At 41.6% G+C, this 19,776-nt stretch overlaps 1 protein-coding gene across 1 annotated transcript; it reads right to left on the bottom strand.

Moving 5' to 3' along the window:
• Positions 1-5,115: 5,115 nt before the first annotated feature.
• c1qtnf6a (C1q and TNF related 6a) lies at positions 5,116-18,463 on the bottom strand. The gene is made up of 3 exons (XM_024432893.1): positions 18,373-18,463; positions 8,661-8,891; positions 5,116-7,934 (listed from the first exon to the last, which is right to left on the bottom strand). The coding sequence occupies exons 2-3, from the start codon at positions 8,878-8,880 to the stop codon at positions 7,387-7,389; spliced, it is 768 nt and encodes a 255-aa protein (XP_024288661.1). The 5' UTR covers positions 8,881-8,891; positions 18,373-18,463; the 3' UTR covers positions 5,116-7,386.
• Between the last annotated feature and the right edge of the window lie 1,313 nt (positions 18,464-19,776).

Raw genomic sequence — 19,776 nt, 5'->3', positions numbered from 1 at the left:
ATCCAAGGGGCGCTGGAAGACATAATGTAAGTAACCTAATGTATGTCCCTCTTACTGTCCTGAATGCCTCTGCTGACCTCACAGCTATTGTATGCAGTAATCAAGTGCCTATGAACCAGAGTTATACTGTTAGCACTGAGGCGGTGTGCCCTAGTAGAAAGTCCACTGTGTGTAGCTCACCCTGCACTTACATAACTAACATGAGCATGTCTACTTCTGCTAAGCTTCCCAGTAAAACAATGAAAACAATCAAGCATCACAGAAAAGTGCTAAAAATAGCCCACGTTAACAATTGTAACTTAGGAAACAAGGATCATGAAATCAATAATTTGCTAGTAACATATGACATTTATATTCTGACAATTTCTGAAACTCACTTAGATAATAGCTTTGATGAACAGTGGTAGCAATACATGGCTATAACATCTACATAAAATACAGAAAGGCCAAAGGTGGAGGTGTTGCCATTTATGTTGAGAACCACATTCCTGCAAAGCTTAGAGGGGAAATACTGTTGAAGTAATATGGCTATAGGTTCATCTGCCTCACCTAAAGCCCATTCTGATGAGAAGCTGCTATAGACAACCAAGCGCTAACAGTATTTATCTGGATAACATGTGTGAAATACTTGATAAAGACTATTTGTTGGTCTGCGCTGTGTACTGAGGAGCAACCAGACGCTGCACTTGACACATTTATGAAATTACTTATCACAGTTTGTAAAAAACATGCACCCATTGACAAACTGTTACATCCCCGTGGATTGATGGGGTATTTAAACATTTTATGGTTGAGAGGGAAGATGCAAAAGGAATGGCAAATAAGTCTGACTGCATAAACGATTGGCAAACATACTGCAAATTGAGAAATCATGTGACTAAACAGAAGAAGAAGAAACTATACTATGAAACAAAGTTAAAAGACATAAAGAATGATAGTAAAAAGCTTTGGAGCACCTTCAATTAAATTTCAGCCAAAAAGGCAAACTCAGCTCCATCATTCATTGAATCAGATTCAAAATTCAAAACATTCATCACAAAACCCACTGATATTGCCAACTACTTCAATGTTTTTACCATTGGCAAAATTAGCAAACTTAGGCATGACATGCCAGCAACAAACACTGACACTACACATCCAAGAATAACTGATCAAATTATGAAATACAAGTATTGTCATTTTGAATTCTGTAAAGTTAGTCAAAAAAGTATTGTTGTCTATCAAAAATGATAAGCCACCGGGTTCTGACAACTTGGATGGAAAATTACTGAGGATAATAGCGGACGATATTGCCACTCCAATTTGCCATATCTTCAATCTAAGCCTACTAGAAAGTGTGTGCCCTAAGGCTTCGAAGGAAGCAAAAGTAATTCTGCTACCTAAGACTAGTAAAGCCCCCTTTACTGGCTCAAATAGCTGACTGATCAGAATGTTACCAACCCGTAGTAAACTTTTTGAGAAAAATTGTGTTTGACCAGATACAATGCTGTTTTACTGTAAAGAAATTGACAACAGACTTTCAGCACACTTATAGGGAAGGACATTCAACAAGCACAGCACTTGCAAAAATGACTTATGATTGGCTGAGAGAAATTCATGATAAAAAGATTGTGGGGATTGTTTTGTTAGACTTCAGTGCTGCTTTTGACATTATCGATCATAGTCTGCTGATGGAAAAACATACGTGTTATGCTTTGCATCCCCTGCTATATTGTGGATAAAGAGTTACCTGTCTAACAGAATACAAAGGGTGTTCTTTAATGGAATCATCTCCAACATAATCCAGGTAGATTCAGGATTTCCCAGGGCAGCTGTTTAGGCTCCTTACCTTTTTCAATCTTTACTAATGACGTTCCACTGGCCTTGACGTGTATAGCCTTGACTCAACACTATACACATCAGCTACTACAGTGAATGAAATCACTGTAAGACTTAACAAAGAAAAAAAAAAATCTTGTAATAAATCATGTGGATATTGAGCAAGTTGAGGTGACTAAACTGCTTGAAGTAACCCTGAATTGTATGTCATGGTCAAAATATGTGGATACAATGGTAGCTAAGATTGGGAGAAGTCTGTCCATACTAAAGCACTACTCTGCCTTTTTAACAAAATGATCAACAAGGTAGGTCCTACAGGCTTTAGTTTTGTTGCGGGGGACCCCAACCTTACAATTGGTTCAGAACAGCGCAGCACAGCTTTCCTTAAAATGTGCACGGAGAGCTAGCATTAATAATATGCATGTAACTCTCTCACGGCTCAAAGTGGAGGAGAGATTGACTTCATCATTTTGTAAGAAGTGTTGACATGCTAAATGCACCGAAGTGTCTGTTTAAACCACGAGCACAACAGCTTGGACACCCATACATACCCCACAAGACATGCCACCAAAGATCTCTTCACAATCTCCAAGTCAAGAACAGACTATGGGAACTGCAAAGTACTGGGTGCACCTCAGCCACGCTCAAGGTTCTAAACGATATCATAACCGCCATCGATAAGACTCAACAGACTCAACAGACTTGGTTTCTCAAATGATTGACTCGCCTGGTTCACCAACTACTTCTCAGATAGTGTTCAGTGTGTCAAACTGTTTTCCGGACCTCTGGCAGTCTCTATGGGGGTGCCACAGGGTTCAATTCTCGGGCCGACTCTCTTCTCTGTATACATCAATGATGTCGCTCTCGCTGCTGGTGATTCTCCGATCCACCTCTACGCAGACGACACCATTCTGTATACCTCTGGCCCTTCTTTGGACACTGTTTTAACAAACCTCCAGATGAGTTTCAATGCCATACAACTCTCCTTCCGTGGCCTCCAACTGCTCTTAAATGCAAGTAAAACTAAATGCCTGCTCTTCAACTGATCATTGCCCGCACCTGCCCACCCATCCAGCATCACTACTCTGGAGGGTTCTGACTTAGAGTATGTGTACAGCTACAAATACCTAGGTGTCTGGTTAGATTGTAAACTCTCCTTCCAGACTCACATTAAGCATCTCCAATCCAACATTAAATCTATAATCGGCTTCCTATTTCACCACAAAGAATGCTGCCAAACATACCCTCGTAAAACTGACCATCCTACCGATCCTCGACTTCGGCGATGTCATTTATAATATAGCCTCCAACACTATACTCAACAAATTGGATGCAGTCTATCACAGTGCCATCCGTTTTGTCACCAAAGCCCCATATAGTACCCACCACTGTGACCTGTACACTTTTGTTGGCTGGCCCTCGCTTCATACTCGTCGCCGACCCATTGGCTCCAGGTCATCTACAAGTCTCTGCTAGGTAAAGCCCCACCTTATCTCAGCTCACTGGTCACCATAACAACACCCACTCGTAGCACGCGCTCCAGCAGGTATATCTCAATGGTCACCCCCAAAGCCAATCCCTACTTTGGCCGCCTTTCCTTCCAGTTCTCAGCTGCCAATGACTGGAACGAACTGCAAAAATCACTGAAGCTGGAGATTCATATCTCCCTCACTAGCTTTAAGCACCAGCTGTCATAGCAGTTCACAGATCACTGCACCTATACATAGCCTATCTGTAAACAGCTCATCCAACTACCTCATCCCCATACTGTATATATTGATTTATCTTGCTCCTTTGCACCCCAGTATCTCTACTTGCACATTCATCTTCTGCACATCTACCATTCCAGTGTTTAATTGCTATATTTTCATTTAATTTGCCACCATGGCCTATTTATTGCCTTACCTCCCTTGTCTTACCTCATTTGCACTCACTGTATATAGACATTTTGTTTACTTTTTTTTCTACTGTATTATTGACTGTATGTTTTGTTTATACCATGTGTAACTCTGTGTTGTTGTATGTGTCGAACTGCTATGCTTTATCTTGGCCAGGTCGCAGTTGTAAATGACAACTTGTTCTCAACTAGTCTACCTGGTTAAATAAAGGTGGAGAAAATGGTGGAAAAAATAATACGCTTGTGGCTGTACCGTCGGGCCTAGTTAGTACTTGGATGCGAGACCGCCTGGGAATACCAGGTGGTGTAAACTCGAATTATTATTCTTATTTAAAAATATGTAAATAGTAAAGTACAGTACAGATACACCCAAAAACTGCTTTAAAGTATTTTTACTTAAGTACATTACACCACTGCCATTTGGGATGTCGCCTTACTACAATTGCTGTCTGGCACCCGTTTATGAGCTCTACTTGTGGTTACCGTAGACATGGGATTTACAGCATACATTTGACTATCACAGGCACTTAGATTACAGTACTATGGCCAAGACCTTTCACGTATGTGGTCCCGGGAATCAAACCCGCTATCCGGGCATTGCAAACACCATGCTCTACCAACTATACTACAGAAGATCAAGTCAGGTGGAGTCCTGCTTGAGAGGAGTCTGTGTGGCAGATGGACACCATAGCATGCCATTGCCAAGCAGTGAGTTTGTACATATTAGGCAAATTTATAGCCCCCATTACAACAGCAGTGGAATGGGCTGTGGTTTGAGGACAGGGTGTAGCTGGCCACCACTGCAGATTGAACCAAGAAAAACCCCTGAAATACTTATGTGTGTGTCTTGGCTGAGTAAATGTTGTGGTGTGGTGGAAGACTTGTATTAAGGCAAGAGGAAAGTATATGCTCCTTGGGACAACACATAGAAAACCAGACCAAAGAGGGAACGCCTGCCCAGTGTGGTCTGTCGGGTGTCATTTAAACCACTAATGTCTCAGTCAACTCAACTATAGAGAAGGATAGGAATGCTCCATAATGCGTCATCAAAACAATCATGAAATATGTTGTTATTGCTGTGGTGTCTATGTCCAAAGGAGGCCCTAGTTATTTCAAGGGCGTTCTTGTGACATTGAGATTTGGGAGGTTGCCGACATGAACTCCACTCAAGCGTACTAACCGGACCATCCAACCATTATATTTGTATTGCCTTTGGCAGAAGGATACAATAATCCCTCAACACTCATAAGAACAGATGATAGGTCATATAACAATGGAGGTTGTTGAATTATGAAGACGTGTACAGTGGGCGTTGACCTCTTCTCTTGTGTACCTTTCCTTGCTCGACTGCAACTGTTTGACAGATGTGTGGAACAATCAAGCTTGAGGTTGAGACAAAGATTTGTCAATATCTTTATTAACAAAGGTTTGCAAAGTTCATGTAAAATATGTATTGGTCATATGTCATCCAGGTTCAAGCAGAATATGTACATTTATTTGAATTATAAAACTAAATATAATGTAGCACCTTTTTTTACATTATTTAGCACCATAAGGAGACAAACAATCAAGTAACATGAACAGCAAAACAGCTTTGAATTCATTGGAGCATTTTGTCATGAATAAAGGAAGAATAGTTCTCGAATTGTGACATCTCTACACCTGTGTCTACTAGCTAACTTTCTAAATTAAAAGTTCACCCCTGAATGGCCAGCTTCTCAAAGCTAACTTCCTATCAAATCATTCCCCATTCTGCAACAAAAACAACATTCGACGAAGTGCTGTGAGAAGAGGTTGGAACTTGGCTGAAGGATGCCACCTGTTGTTAAAAGCATTGACCTGCATGGTTAGGAATTGGTTTATGAGGGCCACAGTACTGTAAGAACTTGGAAGGGTTTTGGATAGCTTGCACTTTTTTTCCATTCCATTCAAAAGCAACCGTCTGTCACACCATTAAACACATATAGAATTATATTTGCAATTCAGCTCCAAATATAAAAGTCTTGCTTAGTCCTTCATTCACTCTCTGTGTCTTTGCACTTAATCAGCCCTTTGATCAACCGTTTATCTTTGTTTGATCTCTGGACTCCCTTCTGCATGTGATATGAGGGTTGAGCTGTGTCTGGATGACTGACTAGAGGAAACTCACCTGCACCCTCTGACATCCTGTTTTGAATCTTTACAAAAACAGCCCCCCTCCTTTTTACATACCTGTAAAGCCCATCTCTAACTCTCACACAGACATTCATTAACCTGCAGTAAAACCACACATTACAGTGTGATTTTAAAACGACTGAAGGATGTTTTAGCACCATCTATTATGTAGGTTATTTCAGCAAAAGGCTACTCCTGGCAACAGGACTTGTGTTGACTTTAGCCTCAGAAATGCTCTATTTCCTGAAGTAATGTTACTGTTGGAGTCTTACTGGGTTTCACGCCAACACTTTTCAGAGTACCTGGCAAAATAGTATCACACAAGGAACCTCTGACATTTCCGAAAAATTCAAATTCAGCAAGGCGAATTTGGCAAGGCGCCACATCTCACAAGACTTATCCCAGCTGCTGTCATTGAAGGAAATACTGCCAAGAGAACTGTTGGAATGAATCAATTAATCTTTCTACTTCAGAGGACTTCTTTCTGCAATTGAATACTTGATCCATGTCAACCCTATTTGAATGGTGCAATGGTACCCTATTCCAGCTGGCACTGTTAGTTTGCCACATTAGGTTCTGATTAGATAAGATCAAACAAAAACAGCACCAAACTGTAAATAACATTTCTGTATCCTGTTACCAAGGGATCCCTGTTGAGCTATTATCATATTATTCTTATTTGGACTTGTGAGATCAAATTTGCCTACTGTAATGACTACTGTAGTCTTTTTTATTTATACCCACTGTGCAACTGATATCCAGCTGGAAAATATCAGGACCTTATGAACAGATTTACCAGACAAAATTGATCAAGAGCTTAGAAACTGAACACAAAAAAACAGCATACAAACTAGACTAGTGTCCAGACAAAACATCTGAGACAAATGACAGTATTAAGGCATAGCACCAATCTGGGAGTTTGGGAAGACAACCAGGCTTTCTTGCATCACTAATGGTTTCAAAGCACTTCAATGTGTGTCAGTTCACTGTGACAACTCCTAATAAAGCTAACAACCAACAGTGAAATCCATTACAGCCAGATGTTTATAAAGGGGTTTGTGTCTTTAAGGGGACATCTCTTTCCGTGTGTCATAGGTCTTTTCCCTCCCAGCATCCTTGTGAGCATATACATCTAATAATATTTATTTTTCAATACAGGGGACAAGGAGTTTATGGATATGTACATGGAGTCATTACCTTACAAGCCCCCAGTATCCCTTTGCAGCGTATAAAGGCACTTAAAAGTAGGTGTGTGCATCAATGAGTAACCCTGCATAAAGAGGCCCCTCTTCCAATCAGAACCTCCTGAACTCTGACCTCTAGCCCCCTTCCTTCATGTCAGTTGGGGATCGTGTTCATTAGGGCACACCGTACCAAAACATTTTAAACATTTTGCAACGGAAAAAGAAAACAAGCATTTCTTCCTGGGCAAGTCCATATAATACCTCCCCGTTTGGCACTGCTTAGAGCGTTTTCTTCCTGTTTTGTGCCTACTGAACACGACCCAGCAGGTCATCTCACTCCAGGGTGGGCTTGATGAGGTATCCATTGAAGGTGATGTAGACATCCACATCGTCACTATACACAGCGTTCTCCCTCTCCCTCTTGTACAGCCGTACCCACACCTCGTCATTGAGCTCAAGGGGCAACATAAGGCTCTGGCTCTGCATGATGGACCTCTCGCTGGGCTGGGCGTACACAATGGCCTGCTCCTTGTCATTCCTCATTATGTGCAGGTAGGTCTCCTTAAAGTTCCAGGTGTGGATGTTGACATTGAAGAAGTAGATCCCAGGGACATAGCAGTTGAACTTTCCTTTGAACATGTCGAAGTGGCCGTGGAGGTTGACGAACTCTGTGTCGAACACCAGAGCCTGGTAGTAGTCCACGCTGTGGAGGGACTTGCGACGCCCCACCGAGAAGGCTGCTTCCTGGGTCTTGCAGGTGTCCCCTGGGGGGCCCACCTGGCCCTTGGTTCCTTTGGGGCCCATTGGCCCTCGGGATCCAGTAGCACCTTCCTCACCAGACTTCCCAGGTGTCCCCCTGTCCCCGCGGTTTCCCTTGTCCCCTGTGAGGCAAGATGGAGCATATACAGCACCATGAGTCCTTAGAGAGCTATGACACAGTAATGTAGACTAAAGGTCCAAATGGGGTAATGTTGAGATTAAATTCAGTACAACATGGATCATAGAAGACTATGTGTAGATAGATTGTTTATGATTTTCTCCAGATAGGAATGCTACGTAAACTTAGAGTCACTCCAGACTTCTCATAATTGTAGCCCATTCAGTATATGATAATTTAGGGTTCTGGAGTTATGCTTCTCTTTCACAGGATATTTTTTTCTGCTACTTTATTTTTGGAAGGCCACAGCATGTTTTTCCAAGCCAGGTCATACTCTCTGGTGAGCACACACACACACACGCACACATGCACACACACAAACTGTTACGTTTTTGGACATGTTTTCAGCCACATAAGCAAGTTCAGTGCCAGGTTAATGTTCTGAAATAGCAACAGACATTTTAGCCTCTAGTCCACTGACTGGAGAACATTTTTTACAGCATTCCTTCAATGAAAGGAAGCCTTGGATTGGAATACACATAATCATAATCCAATCAAATTGAATTCAGTCAGTGGGTACAGTATAGCCTGGTCCCGGATCTTTTTGTGATGTTTGGCAAACTGTTTAGTCTTTGGAATGACAACCACCATAGGAGTTGGCAAAACAACACAAAGAGACCTGGGATCAAGCTATGTGTATTGCAGGTGTAAAGGCACAATCCAGGCGCACCTTTGAGGATAGTCATGTTGATGTAGGTGCGGACTTCAGGCATCTGGTTCAGGCCACTCTTTTGGTCTCCCGTCTGAGGGGCTGGGGGGCCCTTCTGTAGCTCCAGGTCGTCACAGCAGCGGCGGCAGGGGGTAGGAGGGGCACCTCCAGGGGACGGGACAGTGATGACCAGAGGGAGGAACAGGAGGATGGGGCTCAGGAGGAGGAGGTGGTCAAACATGGTTGCTGCACCTGAGAGGAAGGACAACAGGCAGATTTAGACACAACCTTTGTGCTGTAAATGCTGTAAATCTTTGAACAAGGAGAGTTATTTGAGGGTATTATATCCAAGATGGGCTTATACCGAAGTCCAATTGACAGTGGTGTTTGCTATTATAAACATGAAGGTACAGTAGTAAATTGGTCCTGCTGACAGAATAAATAAAGCACTCGTAGTGGAGAGAAATACCATTTCATTCCAGTATCATATGAGATTCTACATCGTTGTCTGTTACATAACTCAAATAGTAAAGGCTCGATTCAATGCGTAACGCAATAGAAACTTAAAAGCAATGTTCCCACATGAGTGGAGACTGCAGCACTTAAACGCTGCATATGTAGGATCAATCGGAAATGACTTTTAAATGTAATTCAGGCTATAGTGCTGAACTTCGGCGATACAGATTGACTCGAGCATGAAGAAAAAACAAGTAAGACAAAGAGGTATTTATGTTAACCTATGAGTAGGGTAAATTATACTATAATGCAGCTGTTCCCAAACTAGGGGTAACGACATATTGTGTGGTCGCCTAATATGAACATGGGGTCAAGGGGGAATCTCCAAAATCAGGTAAAAAAATATATTTTATAAAAAAAATATATTTTATAAATACATGCGAAAGTATTCGGCCCCCTTGAACTTTGCGACCTTTTGCCACATTTCAGGCTTCAAACATAAAGATATAAAACTGTATTTTTTGTGAAGAATCAACAACAAGTGGGACACAATCATGAAGTGGAACGACATTTATTGGATATTTCAAACTTTTTAAATAATTTTTATATTTATATATATATATATATATATATATATATATATATATACGGTTGAAGTCAGACATTTACATACACCTTAGCCAAATACATTTAAACTCAGTTTTTCACAATTCCTGACATTTAATCCTAGTAAAAAAATCCTGCCTTAGGTCAGATAGGATCACCACTTCAGTTTAAGAATGTGAAATGTCAGAATAATAGCAGAGAGAATGATTTATTTCAGCATTTACTTTCATCACATTCCAAGTGGGTCAGAAGTATACATACACTCAATTAGTATTTGGTAGCGTGGCCTTTAAATTGTTTAACTTGGGTCAAACGTTTCGGGTGGCCTTCCACAAGCTTCCCACGGCAAGATGGGTGAATTTTGGCCTATTCATCTTGATAGAGCTGGTGTAACTGAATCAGGTTTGTAGGCCTTCTTACACGCACAAGCTTTTTCAGTTCTGCTCACAAATTTTCTATAGGATTGTGGTCAGGGCTTTATGACGGCCACTCCAATACCTTGACTTGGTTGTCCTCGAGCCATTTTGACACAACTTTGGAAGTATGCTTGGGGTCATTGTCCATTTGGAAGACCCATTTGCAACCAAGCTATAACTTACTGACTGATTTCTTGAGATGTTGCTTCAATATATCCACATAATTTTATTTCCTCATTATTTCCTCATGATGCCATCTATTTTGTGAAGTGCACCAGTCCCACCACTCACCAGTCCCTCCTGCAGCAAGGCACCCCCACAACATGATGCTGCCACCTCCGTGCTTCACGGTTGGGATGGTGTTCTTTGCCTTGCAAGCCTCCCCCTTTTTCCCTCAAACATAACAGTGGTCATTATGACCAAACAGTTCTATTTTTGTTTCATCAGACCAGAAGACATTTCTCCAAAACGTACGATCTTTGTCCCCATGTGCAGTTGCAAACTGTAGTCTGGCTTTTTATGGCGGTTTTGGAGCAGTGGCTTCTTCCTTGCTGAGCGGCCTTTCAGGTTATGTTGATATAGGACGTGTTTTACTGTGGATATAGATGCTTTGTTTCCTCCAGCATCTTCACAGGGTCCTTTGCTGTTGTTCTGGGATTGATTTGCACTTTTTACACCAAAGTACATTAATCTGTAGGAGACAGAACGCGTCTCCTTCCTGAGCGGTATGACGGCTGCGTGTTCCCATGGTGTTTATACTTGCGTACTGTTGTTTGTACAGATGAATGTGGAACCTTCAGGCACTTGGAAATTGCTCCCAAGGATGAACCAGACTTGTGGAGATCTACATTTTTTTTCAGGTCTTGGCTGATTTATTTTCATTCCGCATGATGTCAAGCAAAGAGGTACTGACTTTGAAGGTAGGCCTTGAAATACATCCACAGCTACACCTCCAATGGACTCAAATTATGTCAATTAGCCTATCAGATGCTAGCCACAAGCTGCCTTGATGATAGCTTTGCACACCCTTGGCATTATCTCAACAAGCTTCACCTGGAATGCTTTTCCAACCGGGGGATTGTGGAGGTCAGGTCATCTGATGCAGCACTCCATCACTCTCCTTCTTGGTCAAATAGCCCTTACACAGCCTGGAGGTGTGTTGAATCATTGTCCTGTTGAAATACAAGTGATTGTCCCACTAAGCGCATAACATACAGGATGGCATTTCACTGCAGAATGCTGTGGTAGCCATTCTGGGTAAGTGTGCCTTGAATTCTCAACAAATCACTGACAGTGTCACCAGCAAAGCACCCCCATACCATCACACCTCCTCCTCCATGCTTCATGGTGGGAACCACACATGCAGAGATGATCCATTCACCTACTCTGTGTCTCACAAAGACACGGCGGTTGGAACTCCAAATCTCAACTATGGACTCATCAGACCAAAGGACAGATTTCCACAGGTCTAATGTCCGTTACTCGTGTTTCTTGGCTCAAACAAGTCTCTTCTTCTTATTGGTGTCCTTTAGTAGTGGTTTCTTTGCAGCAATTCGACCATGAAGGCCTGATTCACGCAGTCTCCTCTGAACAGTTGATTTTGAGATGTGTCTGCTACTTGAACTCTGTGAAGCGTTTATTTGGGCTGCAATTTCTGAGGCTGGCAACTCTAATGAACGTATCCTCTGCAGCAGAGGTAACTCTGGGTCGTCCGTTCCTGTGGCGGTCCTCATGAGAGCCAGTTTCATCATAGCGCCTGATGGTTTTTGCGACTGCACTTGAAGAAAGTTTCACAGGTCTTGAAATTTTCCAGATTGACTGACCTTCATGTCTTAAAGTAATGATGGACTGTCATTTCGCTTTGCTTATTTGAGCTGTTCTTGCCATAATATGGACTTGGTCTGTTACCAAATAGGGCTATATTCTGTATACCACCCCTACCTTGTCACAACATCACTGATTGGCTCAAACACATTAAGAAGGAAAGAAATTCCACAAATTAACTTTTAACAACACACACCTTTTAGTTGAAATGCATTCCAGGTGACTACCTCATGAAGCTTGTTGAATGCCAAGAGTGTGCAAAGCTGTCATCAAGGCAAAGAGTGGCTACTTTGAAGAATCTCAAATATTAAAAATATTTGAATTTATTTAACATTTTTTTGGTTACTACATGATGCCATATGTGTTATTTAATAGTTTTGATGTCTTCACTATTATTTTACAATGGAGAAAATAGTAAAAATATAGAAAAACCCTTGAATGAGTAGGTGTGTCCAAACTTTTGACTGGTACTGTAAATATATTATTGTCACACCCTGGTCTTAGTATTTTGTGTTTATATATTTATTTGGTCAGGCCAGGATGTGACATGGGGTTATTTTGTGTTGTGTTGTGGTATTGGGGTTTTTAGTAGGTATTGGGATTGTGGCTGAGTAGGGGTGTCTAGCATAGTCTATGGCTGCCTGAGGTTCTCAATCAGAGTCAGGTGATTCTCGTTGTCTCTGATTGGGAACCATATTTAGGTAGCCTGGGTTTCACTGTGTGTTTGTGGGTGATTGTTCCTGTTTTAGTGTTTTGTATTTCACCAGATAGGCTGTTTCGGTTTTCATTATTTCATTTCGTTAGTTTCTGTATGTATAGGTTTTCCTACATTAAAATATATCATGAATCATCATCACGCTGCATTTTGGTCCGATCCTTGTTCTACCTCTTCGTCAGAGGAGGAGATAGAAGAGAGCCGTTACAATTATATAGTTTTTGTCTCTCAAAATCATTGTAATGTGGTTAACCTTAAAACCAGAGAGCACCCTTACATCCTGGGAAAAGGCCACACTTGACCATTGCACTTGAATCATTGGCTAAGCCTGCCTACCTGTGAAACCACACTATTGCAGAGACTTTGAGATTGCCTGCCTCAATTGATATGGTGAAAACAATAACTTTGTCAGATAACACAGGGAAACAAGAATTGACGCTATAGCTAGCAATCAAAAGCAAACTGACTGAACAACTTTATCCTCTCCAAATGGATGTTAACTGTGAGGGCCGAGATGCCCATTCGTTGACTTTTGTTCGCTACATGTCCTCTGATGCTTTTCATGAGGACATATTGTTCTGTCTCAGTATTCCCGAGCATGAAACGGCAGAGGGGTTGATGAGTGTGCTGCGTGGCTATATTGACGGAAAAGAGATTCCATTCGATTGAATAGTGGGATTTTTGCACAGATGGGGCTCCATCTATCACGGGATGGTGGGCAGGCCTCTGCACTCTAGTTATACATGTTTCTCCCTCTGCGATATGGATGCATTGTACGATACACCCACTGGGCTATAACGGGTACACCGAGAGCTGAGCTGAGCGCAGAACTCAGAGATTTAAGCAGCAGGTAACTTCAGGTGCAACCTAATTTTCACACGCCTGTTTGCAAAACTTTATGGAGATATGGGATCAGAGCATGACAATGTTCTATTTCACGCCGAGGCTTGTTGGTTATCGAGGTTGGAGTGTTGGAAAGATTATTGGAATTGAGAGAGGAACTGTTGTCATTCGCAATGGAAGTAAATCTTTCTGTGTAATGAAAATAACATTTCTCTCCTTGCCTATGTAACAGACATATTTGTGAAACTGAACGAACTGAACGCAAGCATGAAGGGAAATACAAAACATTTCTACAGATGAGTGACCAATCAGATTTGGCTGATTTGACTGTGACCCTGGCTTAGTTGACATGCCGGTAAGCGAAATTGAGCAGCTGATCGAGCTGCCATGTGACTGAATGCTGAAGACAAGGCATTCACGGGTCACTATGGAGGAGTTTTGGTTTATGACTCAAAGGGAATACTGTGCCGTCTCCCTCCGAATATTAAAACTCACGGTACGCTGATTCAGTGCTCTCCTCTGTATTAGAAGAAAATACATTTGATCCAGGTTGGATGTGACAAGAGAGATGAGGTGCGCACAGTACACCACACCCCCTGACTTTGAGAGGCTCCGACACGACATGAATCAAGCACACCCATCTAATTAGGGGTGGTGAGATAAGAGTAATTATGTCAGACTAATTTGCAATTGACTTTCATAGCCCCACATTAAAAGTATGTGATTGTGATTTGAGAACACAATCAGAAATACAGTTAGAATGTTTTACAATGGACTGCCTTAGCCCCAATTAACAAAGTAATCATTGGCTGTTAATTACATGCATTTTTTTCACATGGTTGGGGTCGCAATCATTTTCAGATATCAAAATGTGGTTGTGGGCCAAACAACGTTTGGGAAACCCCCTGCTATAGTTGTTTAATGAATATCCACATGAATAAGATGGAAAAATAACATTCCTGAAATATCAGTCTGCTTAGTAACTGAATTATTACGTGTCCCACTGCTGTTCCAGGAGAGTGGGAAAAAGAGGATTTTGGATCCAGAGACAACATACCATATATTTGCATAGGGGAGCAGGGAAAGCAGGGGGGAGCAGGGGAGCGGGGAAAGTTTAGGAATGGTGAACACGAGCCAGCTATGAACTATCCATGAGACAGCAACCACTGTTGTTGTCAGGAGCTTCGATTCAAATCATGACCATTATTGGTCATTTTCAATGATGCCAGCCCTTTAGTCTCAGACAGACAGTGCAACACAGCTGTTATACTAAGGTGCCATTTTAGATCCATAGCTCATTGCAGTGACAAAACATTGATCCAATGAAAATCCACAGAAGAAACACTAGTGTGGCTCTCATCCACAAACCAAAAGTATAGCAATGCTATAGCTTCTTCCATAATGTCCCTGGAATAAATGTCCATGATCTGCAGATATCTGAGTGATCTTGAAGGTCTTTTTCTGGGATTGTCAATTCAAAATCCAATCAAAGTTGAGTGTCATATGCCCGGGATAGAGCATAGTTGTCTGTAGAAAGGAATGCTTCATCTCCGCAAAATATGTGAACCATGTAAACTTGTGAAGTGTACCGAGGTACAGTATTGTCACGTTCTGACCTTAGTTCCTTTGTTTTGTCTGTTGTTTTAGTATGGTCAGGGCGTGTGTTGGGTGGGTTGTCTATGTTAGTTTGTCTATGATTTTCTATTTCTGTGTTTGGCCTGGTATGGTTCTCAATCAGAGGCAGCTGTCAATCGTTGTCCCCGATTGAGAACCATATTTAGGTAGCCTGTTTTCCATTGTGTTTTGTGGGTGGTTATTTTTCTGTTTAGTGTTGTACCTTACAGGACTGTTCGTTGGTTGTTTATTGTTTTGTTTTCAGTGTTCATTAAAATATTTAAAATATGAACACTTACCACGCTGCACCTTGGTCCTCCTCTCCTTCCCCAGACGACAAGCGTTACAAGTATCTTGATCATTTTTGGATTGTACAGGCTAGCTATGTGCCAAATGTTTTGTTACTACCGAAGGGTAAGAAATAACTACATTAATTTGATAGTAAGGAGTGCTTTAAATCGTTCAGCCTCTTTATTTGACAGTTGTGCCACAGAGTTAAATTGTACAGTTTAGAAGATGGACATTTGGACGCCATCCCAAATTGCACCCTATACCGTACATAGTGCAGTGCTTCCGGCCCTGGTCAAAAAAGTTGTGCTCTATGGGAAAAGGGTGCCATTTGGGATGCACACTGGGTAGAGCTCTAGAGCAAACAGAGCATAAAGGCTGACTTCATGAATCAGGATTCAGCTGATCCAGCACACATTGTTTGAGTTAATATCCATACACTACAGCAAAGCTGGCCTGCCGTCCTGGACCAAGGGGATGGTAACACAAGCATGGTTAATCAAGTTTGACTTGGCATATGACATGGCACAGTCTGGGTTTAAAGCTATATGATCTGGTGGTGTGCTAGACTTGAGAACATGTTAATAAAGCCAGTGGAATGCATCAGTAGACTAATCTGCATTAGATAAATCATGTACATTAGCATCTCGGAGCAAGATGCCCCATACGGAAAAGTAATATGGCCATATATGGCCTTACCTTACATTACCTAAATTAATTGGATATCTCATTCCAAAATCATGGGCATTAATATGGAGTTGGTATCCCCTTTGCTGCTATAACAGCCTCCACTCTTCTGGGAAGGCTTTCCACTATATGTTGGAACATTGCTGCAGGGACTTGCTTCCATTCAGCCACAAGAGCATTAGTCTGATCGGGCACTGATGTTGGGCGATTAGGCCTGGCTCGCAGTTGGAGTTCCAATTCATCCCAAAGGTGGTCAATGAGGTTGAGTTCAGGGTTCTTTGCAGGCCTGTGAAGTTCTTCCACACCAATCTCGACAAACCATTTCTGTATGGACTTCGCTTTGTGCACGGGGGCATTGTCAGGCTGAAACAGGAAAGGGCCTTCCCCAAACTGTTGCCACAAAGTTGGAAGCACAGAATCATCTAGAATGTCATTGTATGCTGTAGCGTTAATATTTCCCTTCATTGGAGCGAAGGGGCCTAGCCCGAACCATGAACAACAGCCCCAGACCATTATTCCTCCTCCACCAAACTTTACAGTTGGCACCATGCATTGGGGTAGGAAGACCTTTCCTGGCATCCGCCAAACCCAGATTCGTCTGTCGGACTGCCAGATGGTGAAGCGTGATTCGTCACTCCAGAGAACGCGTTTCCGCTGCTCCAGAGTCCAATGGCAGCGATCTTTACATCACTCCAGCTGATGCATGGCATTACGCATGGTGATCTTAGGCTTGTGTGATACTGCTAGGACATGGAAACCCATTTCATGAAGCTCCCGTCGAACAGTTCTTGTGCTGACATTGCTTCCAGACACAGTTTGGAACTTGTTTGGAAAGGTGGCATCCTATGATGGTGCCATGTTGAAAGTCACTGAGCTCTTCAGTAAAGCCATTCTACTGCAAATGTTTGTCTATGAAGATTGCATGGCTGTGTGCTCAATTTTATACACCTGTCATTAACGGGTGTGGCTGAAATAGCCGAAACCACTAATTTGAAGGGATGTCCACATACTTTTGTGTATATAGTGTATTTCACAGTGGTTTAAATGGTACAATGATTCTCTACTCTATACTTGCTTGTTTTGTCACATAAACTGAAATTAGGCGAACTATTCAAATTTTAGCAACCAGGTTTCTGCATAGTGCATTTTTTTGTTTTTTATATATATAATGCTGTTGGAAAAATACTGTGAAATTTTGAAAATATTAAGCCGTTGAAGCTCATTTACTGCATTTCTATACTATTTAAAAAAGTCTAAAATGCTATTTATAAAACAGCAAAAACAAGCAAAAAGGACCCCAACCATCCTGTAGCTTCATGTACCTCAGTTGACCTTCCAAACACATAGCCTATTAGCTATACAATTAGCCGCTACACATTAACTCAGCACCTGGATAACAAACTATAGGTTAATACATACAGACGGAGGTATTCTACATGTTTTACGATGGGGTTGGGATACATTTTTGCCTTTTTAAAGCTAATTCCATGCAATTCTACCTATTTTGCCATGACTTATGTCATGTTAATATGATATCTGAGTGAGAGTGACAAACAAAATCAATGGGGGCCAATTGGAGGTCAGGGCCCCTGGGCTCGTGCCCAGCGTTACCTGTCAGTAATTCGGCCCCGATTACTACAAATTTAGATAGGTAGCTAGACTAACTAGGTAGATTCTCAATTGCACACTCCTCACGTCCTCTCTCCTTCCCGAAATCCATTGACTGAGAAAGGCAGAGATCCCTCCTCTCTGACCTTCTCCTCCAATGGGTTTTGAGAAGGATGAGGCGAGGAGAGAGGACGCAAGGAGTATGCAATTGAGATTGTAATTATACCCTAGACTAATCCAAAAATGTTTTATGACGGGCTAATTGAGTGACTGTCAGTGAGTGATATATAGCAAGAGGAGCAAGTTTCGAAATTGCACCTTGTCTATTCACTATTTTAACTCTCACCAGAATTTGAGATCCTGACTGAGTTCCTAAAAAACAGTCAGCAACTCCGTGTCCTCAATGTGTAATTACGGCCATGCCTGTATGGTCCTGTTGAGGGGCAGCCAACTATTGAAACTAGCTGCGGCTGCTGATATGCAACTTCACCAGCCCTCTGGTGCTGCTCTATCCTCCTCTCTGCAAGTTCTGACGACGCCCATCAGTTAGACATTACATTTAATGTAGCCAAATTAAAGATGCGGAACTGCGTGAGACGTGCACTCTTGGCATTGTGCAGAAGCTACCGCAGAATGACAGATAATGTGATTGATAGTAAAGCATGCAGTAACTTACCTCTTGTAGAAGTCTCTTCAAGTGGTGTTGATCAGCTGAGGAGAGAGAGGAGAGAGAAAGGAGAGAGAGAGGGGAGGAAAGGGGAGGGGGAGAATCCTGAGTCAGCCTCTCTCTCTCTAAAATTCAAATGCAATGTTGCCAGAGCAAAGTGATACACATAAAACAATGAAAACAACATTGACAACAATAAGAATAGCTACAAGTACCAATCAAAAACTGGTAAACCGATCTTAATTTGAGCCAGTTTGTTACAGCACGAAAATAATCATGCAGCAACTGGAAATGAGAATTATTATGTGGATTGTAATGAATGGACATTTATGTAGGGGCTGATACATTTCTCGTTGATGCAAATCAAGTCTTACATTTCAAAGTGGAAATTACAAACTTTAGAAGCCTTTTTAAAACTCAAATACACTTCAAGTTTGCATATTCTCAGAAGCAAAAGAGTGATCAAACTAAGATCCTATAGCCGTATGTACAGTATAACAAATAAAACAAATACATATCCAGAATCTAATTCCACAAAGAAAATTGAAAATGACTCTCTCTCTCTCTCTCTCTCTCGCTCTCTCAATTCAATTGAATTAAATTCAATTTAAGGGGCTTTATTGGCATGGGAAACATATTTTTACATTGCCAAAGCAAGTGAAATAGATAATAAACAAAAGTGAAATAAACAATTTTTAAAAATGAACGTTAATCATTACACTCACAAAAGTTCCAAAAGAAAAAAGACATTTCAAATGTCATGTTGTGCAAATAGTTAAAAGTACAACAAGGAAAATTAATAAACATAAATATGGGCTGTATTTACATTGGTGTTTGTTCTTCACTGGTTGCCCTTTTCTTGTAGCAACAGGTCACAAATCTTGCTGCTGTGATGGCACACTGTGGTATTTCACCAAATACATATGGGAGTTTATCAAAATTGGGTTTGTTTTTAAATTCTTTGTAGGTCTGTGTAATCTGAGAGAAATATGTGTCTCTAATATGGTCATACATTTGGCAGGATGTTATGAAGTGCAACTCAGTTTCCACCTCATTTTGTGGGCAGTGTGCCTGTCTTCTCTTGAGAGCCAGGTCTGCCTACGGCTCAATAGCAAGGCTATGCTCATTGAGTCTGTACATACAGTAGTCAAAGCTTTCCTTAAGTTTTGGTCAATCACAGTGGTCAGGTATTCTGCCACTGTGTCCTCTCTGTTTAGGGGCAAATAGCATACTAGTTTGCTCTGTTTGTTTTGTTAATTCTTTCCAATGTGTCAAGTAATTATTGTTACAATTGGGTCTAATTGTGTTGCTGTCCTGGGGCTCTGTGGGGTCTGTGTTTATGAACAGAGCCCCAGGACCAGCTTGCTTAGGGGACTCTTCTCCAGGTTCATCTCTCTGTAGGGGATGCCTTTG

Source organism: Oncorhynchus tshawytscha, linkage group LG09 (assembly GCF_018296145.1).
Source record: "Oncorhynchus tshawytscha isolate Ot180627B linkage group LG09, Otsh_v2.0, whole genome shotgun sequence".
NCBI classification, from domain to species: domain Eukaryota; kingdom Metazoa; phylum Chordata; class Actinopteri; order Salmoniformes; family Salmonidae; genus Oncorhynchus; species Oncorhynchus tshawytscha.
This window is presented reverse-complemented; position numbering and strand designations above follow the sequence as displayed.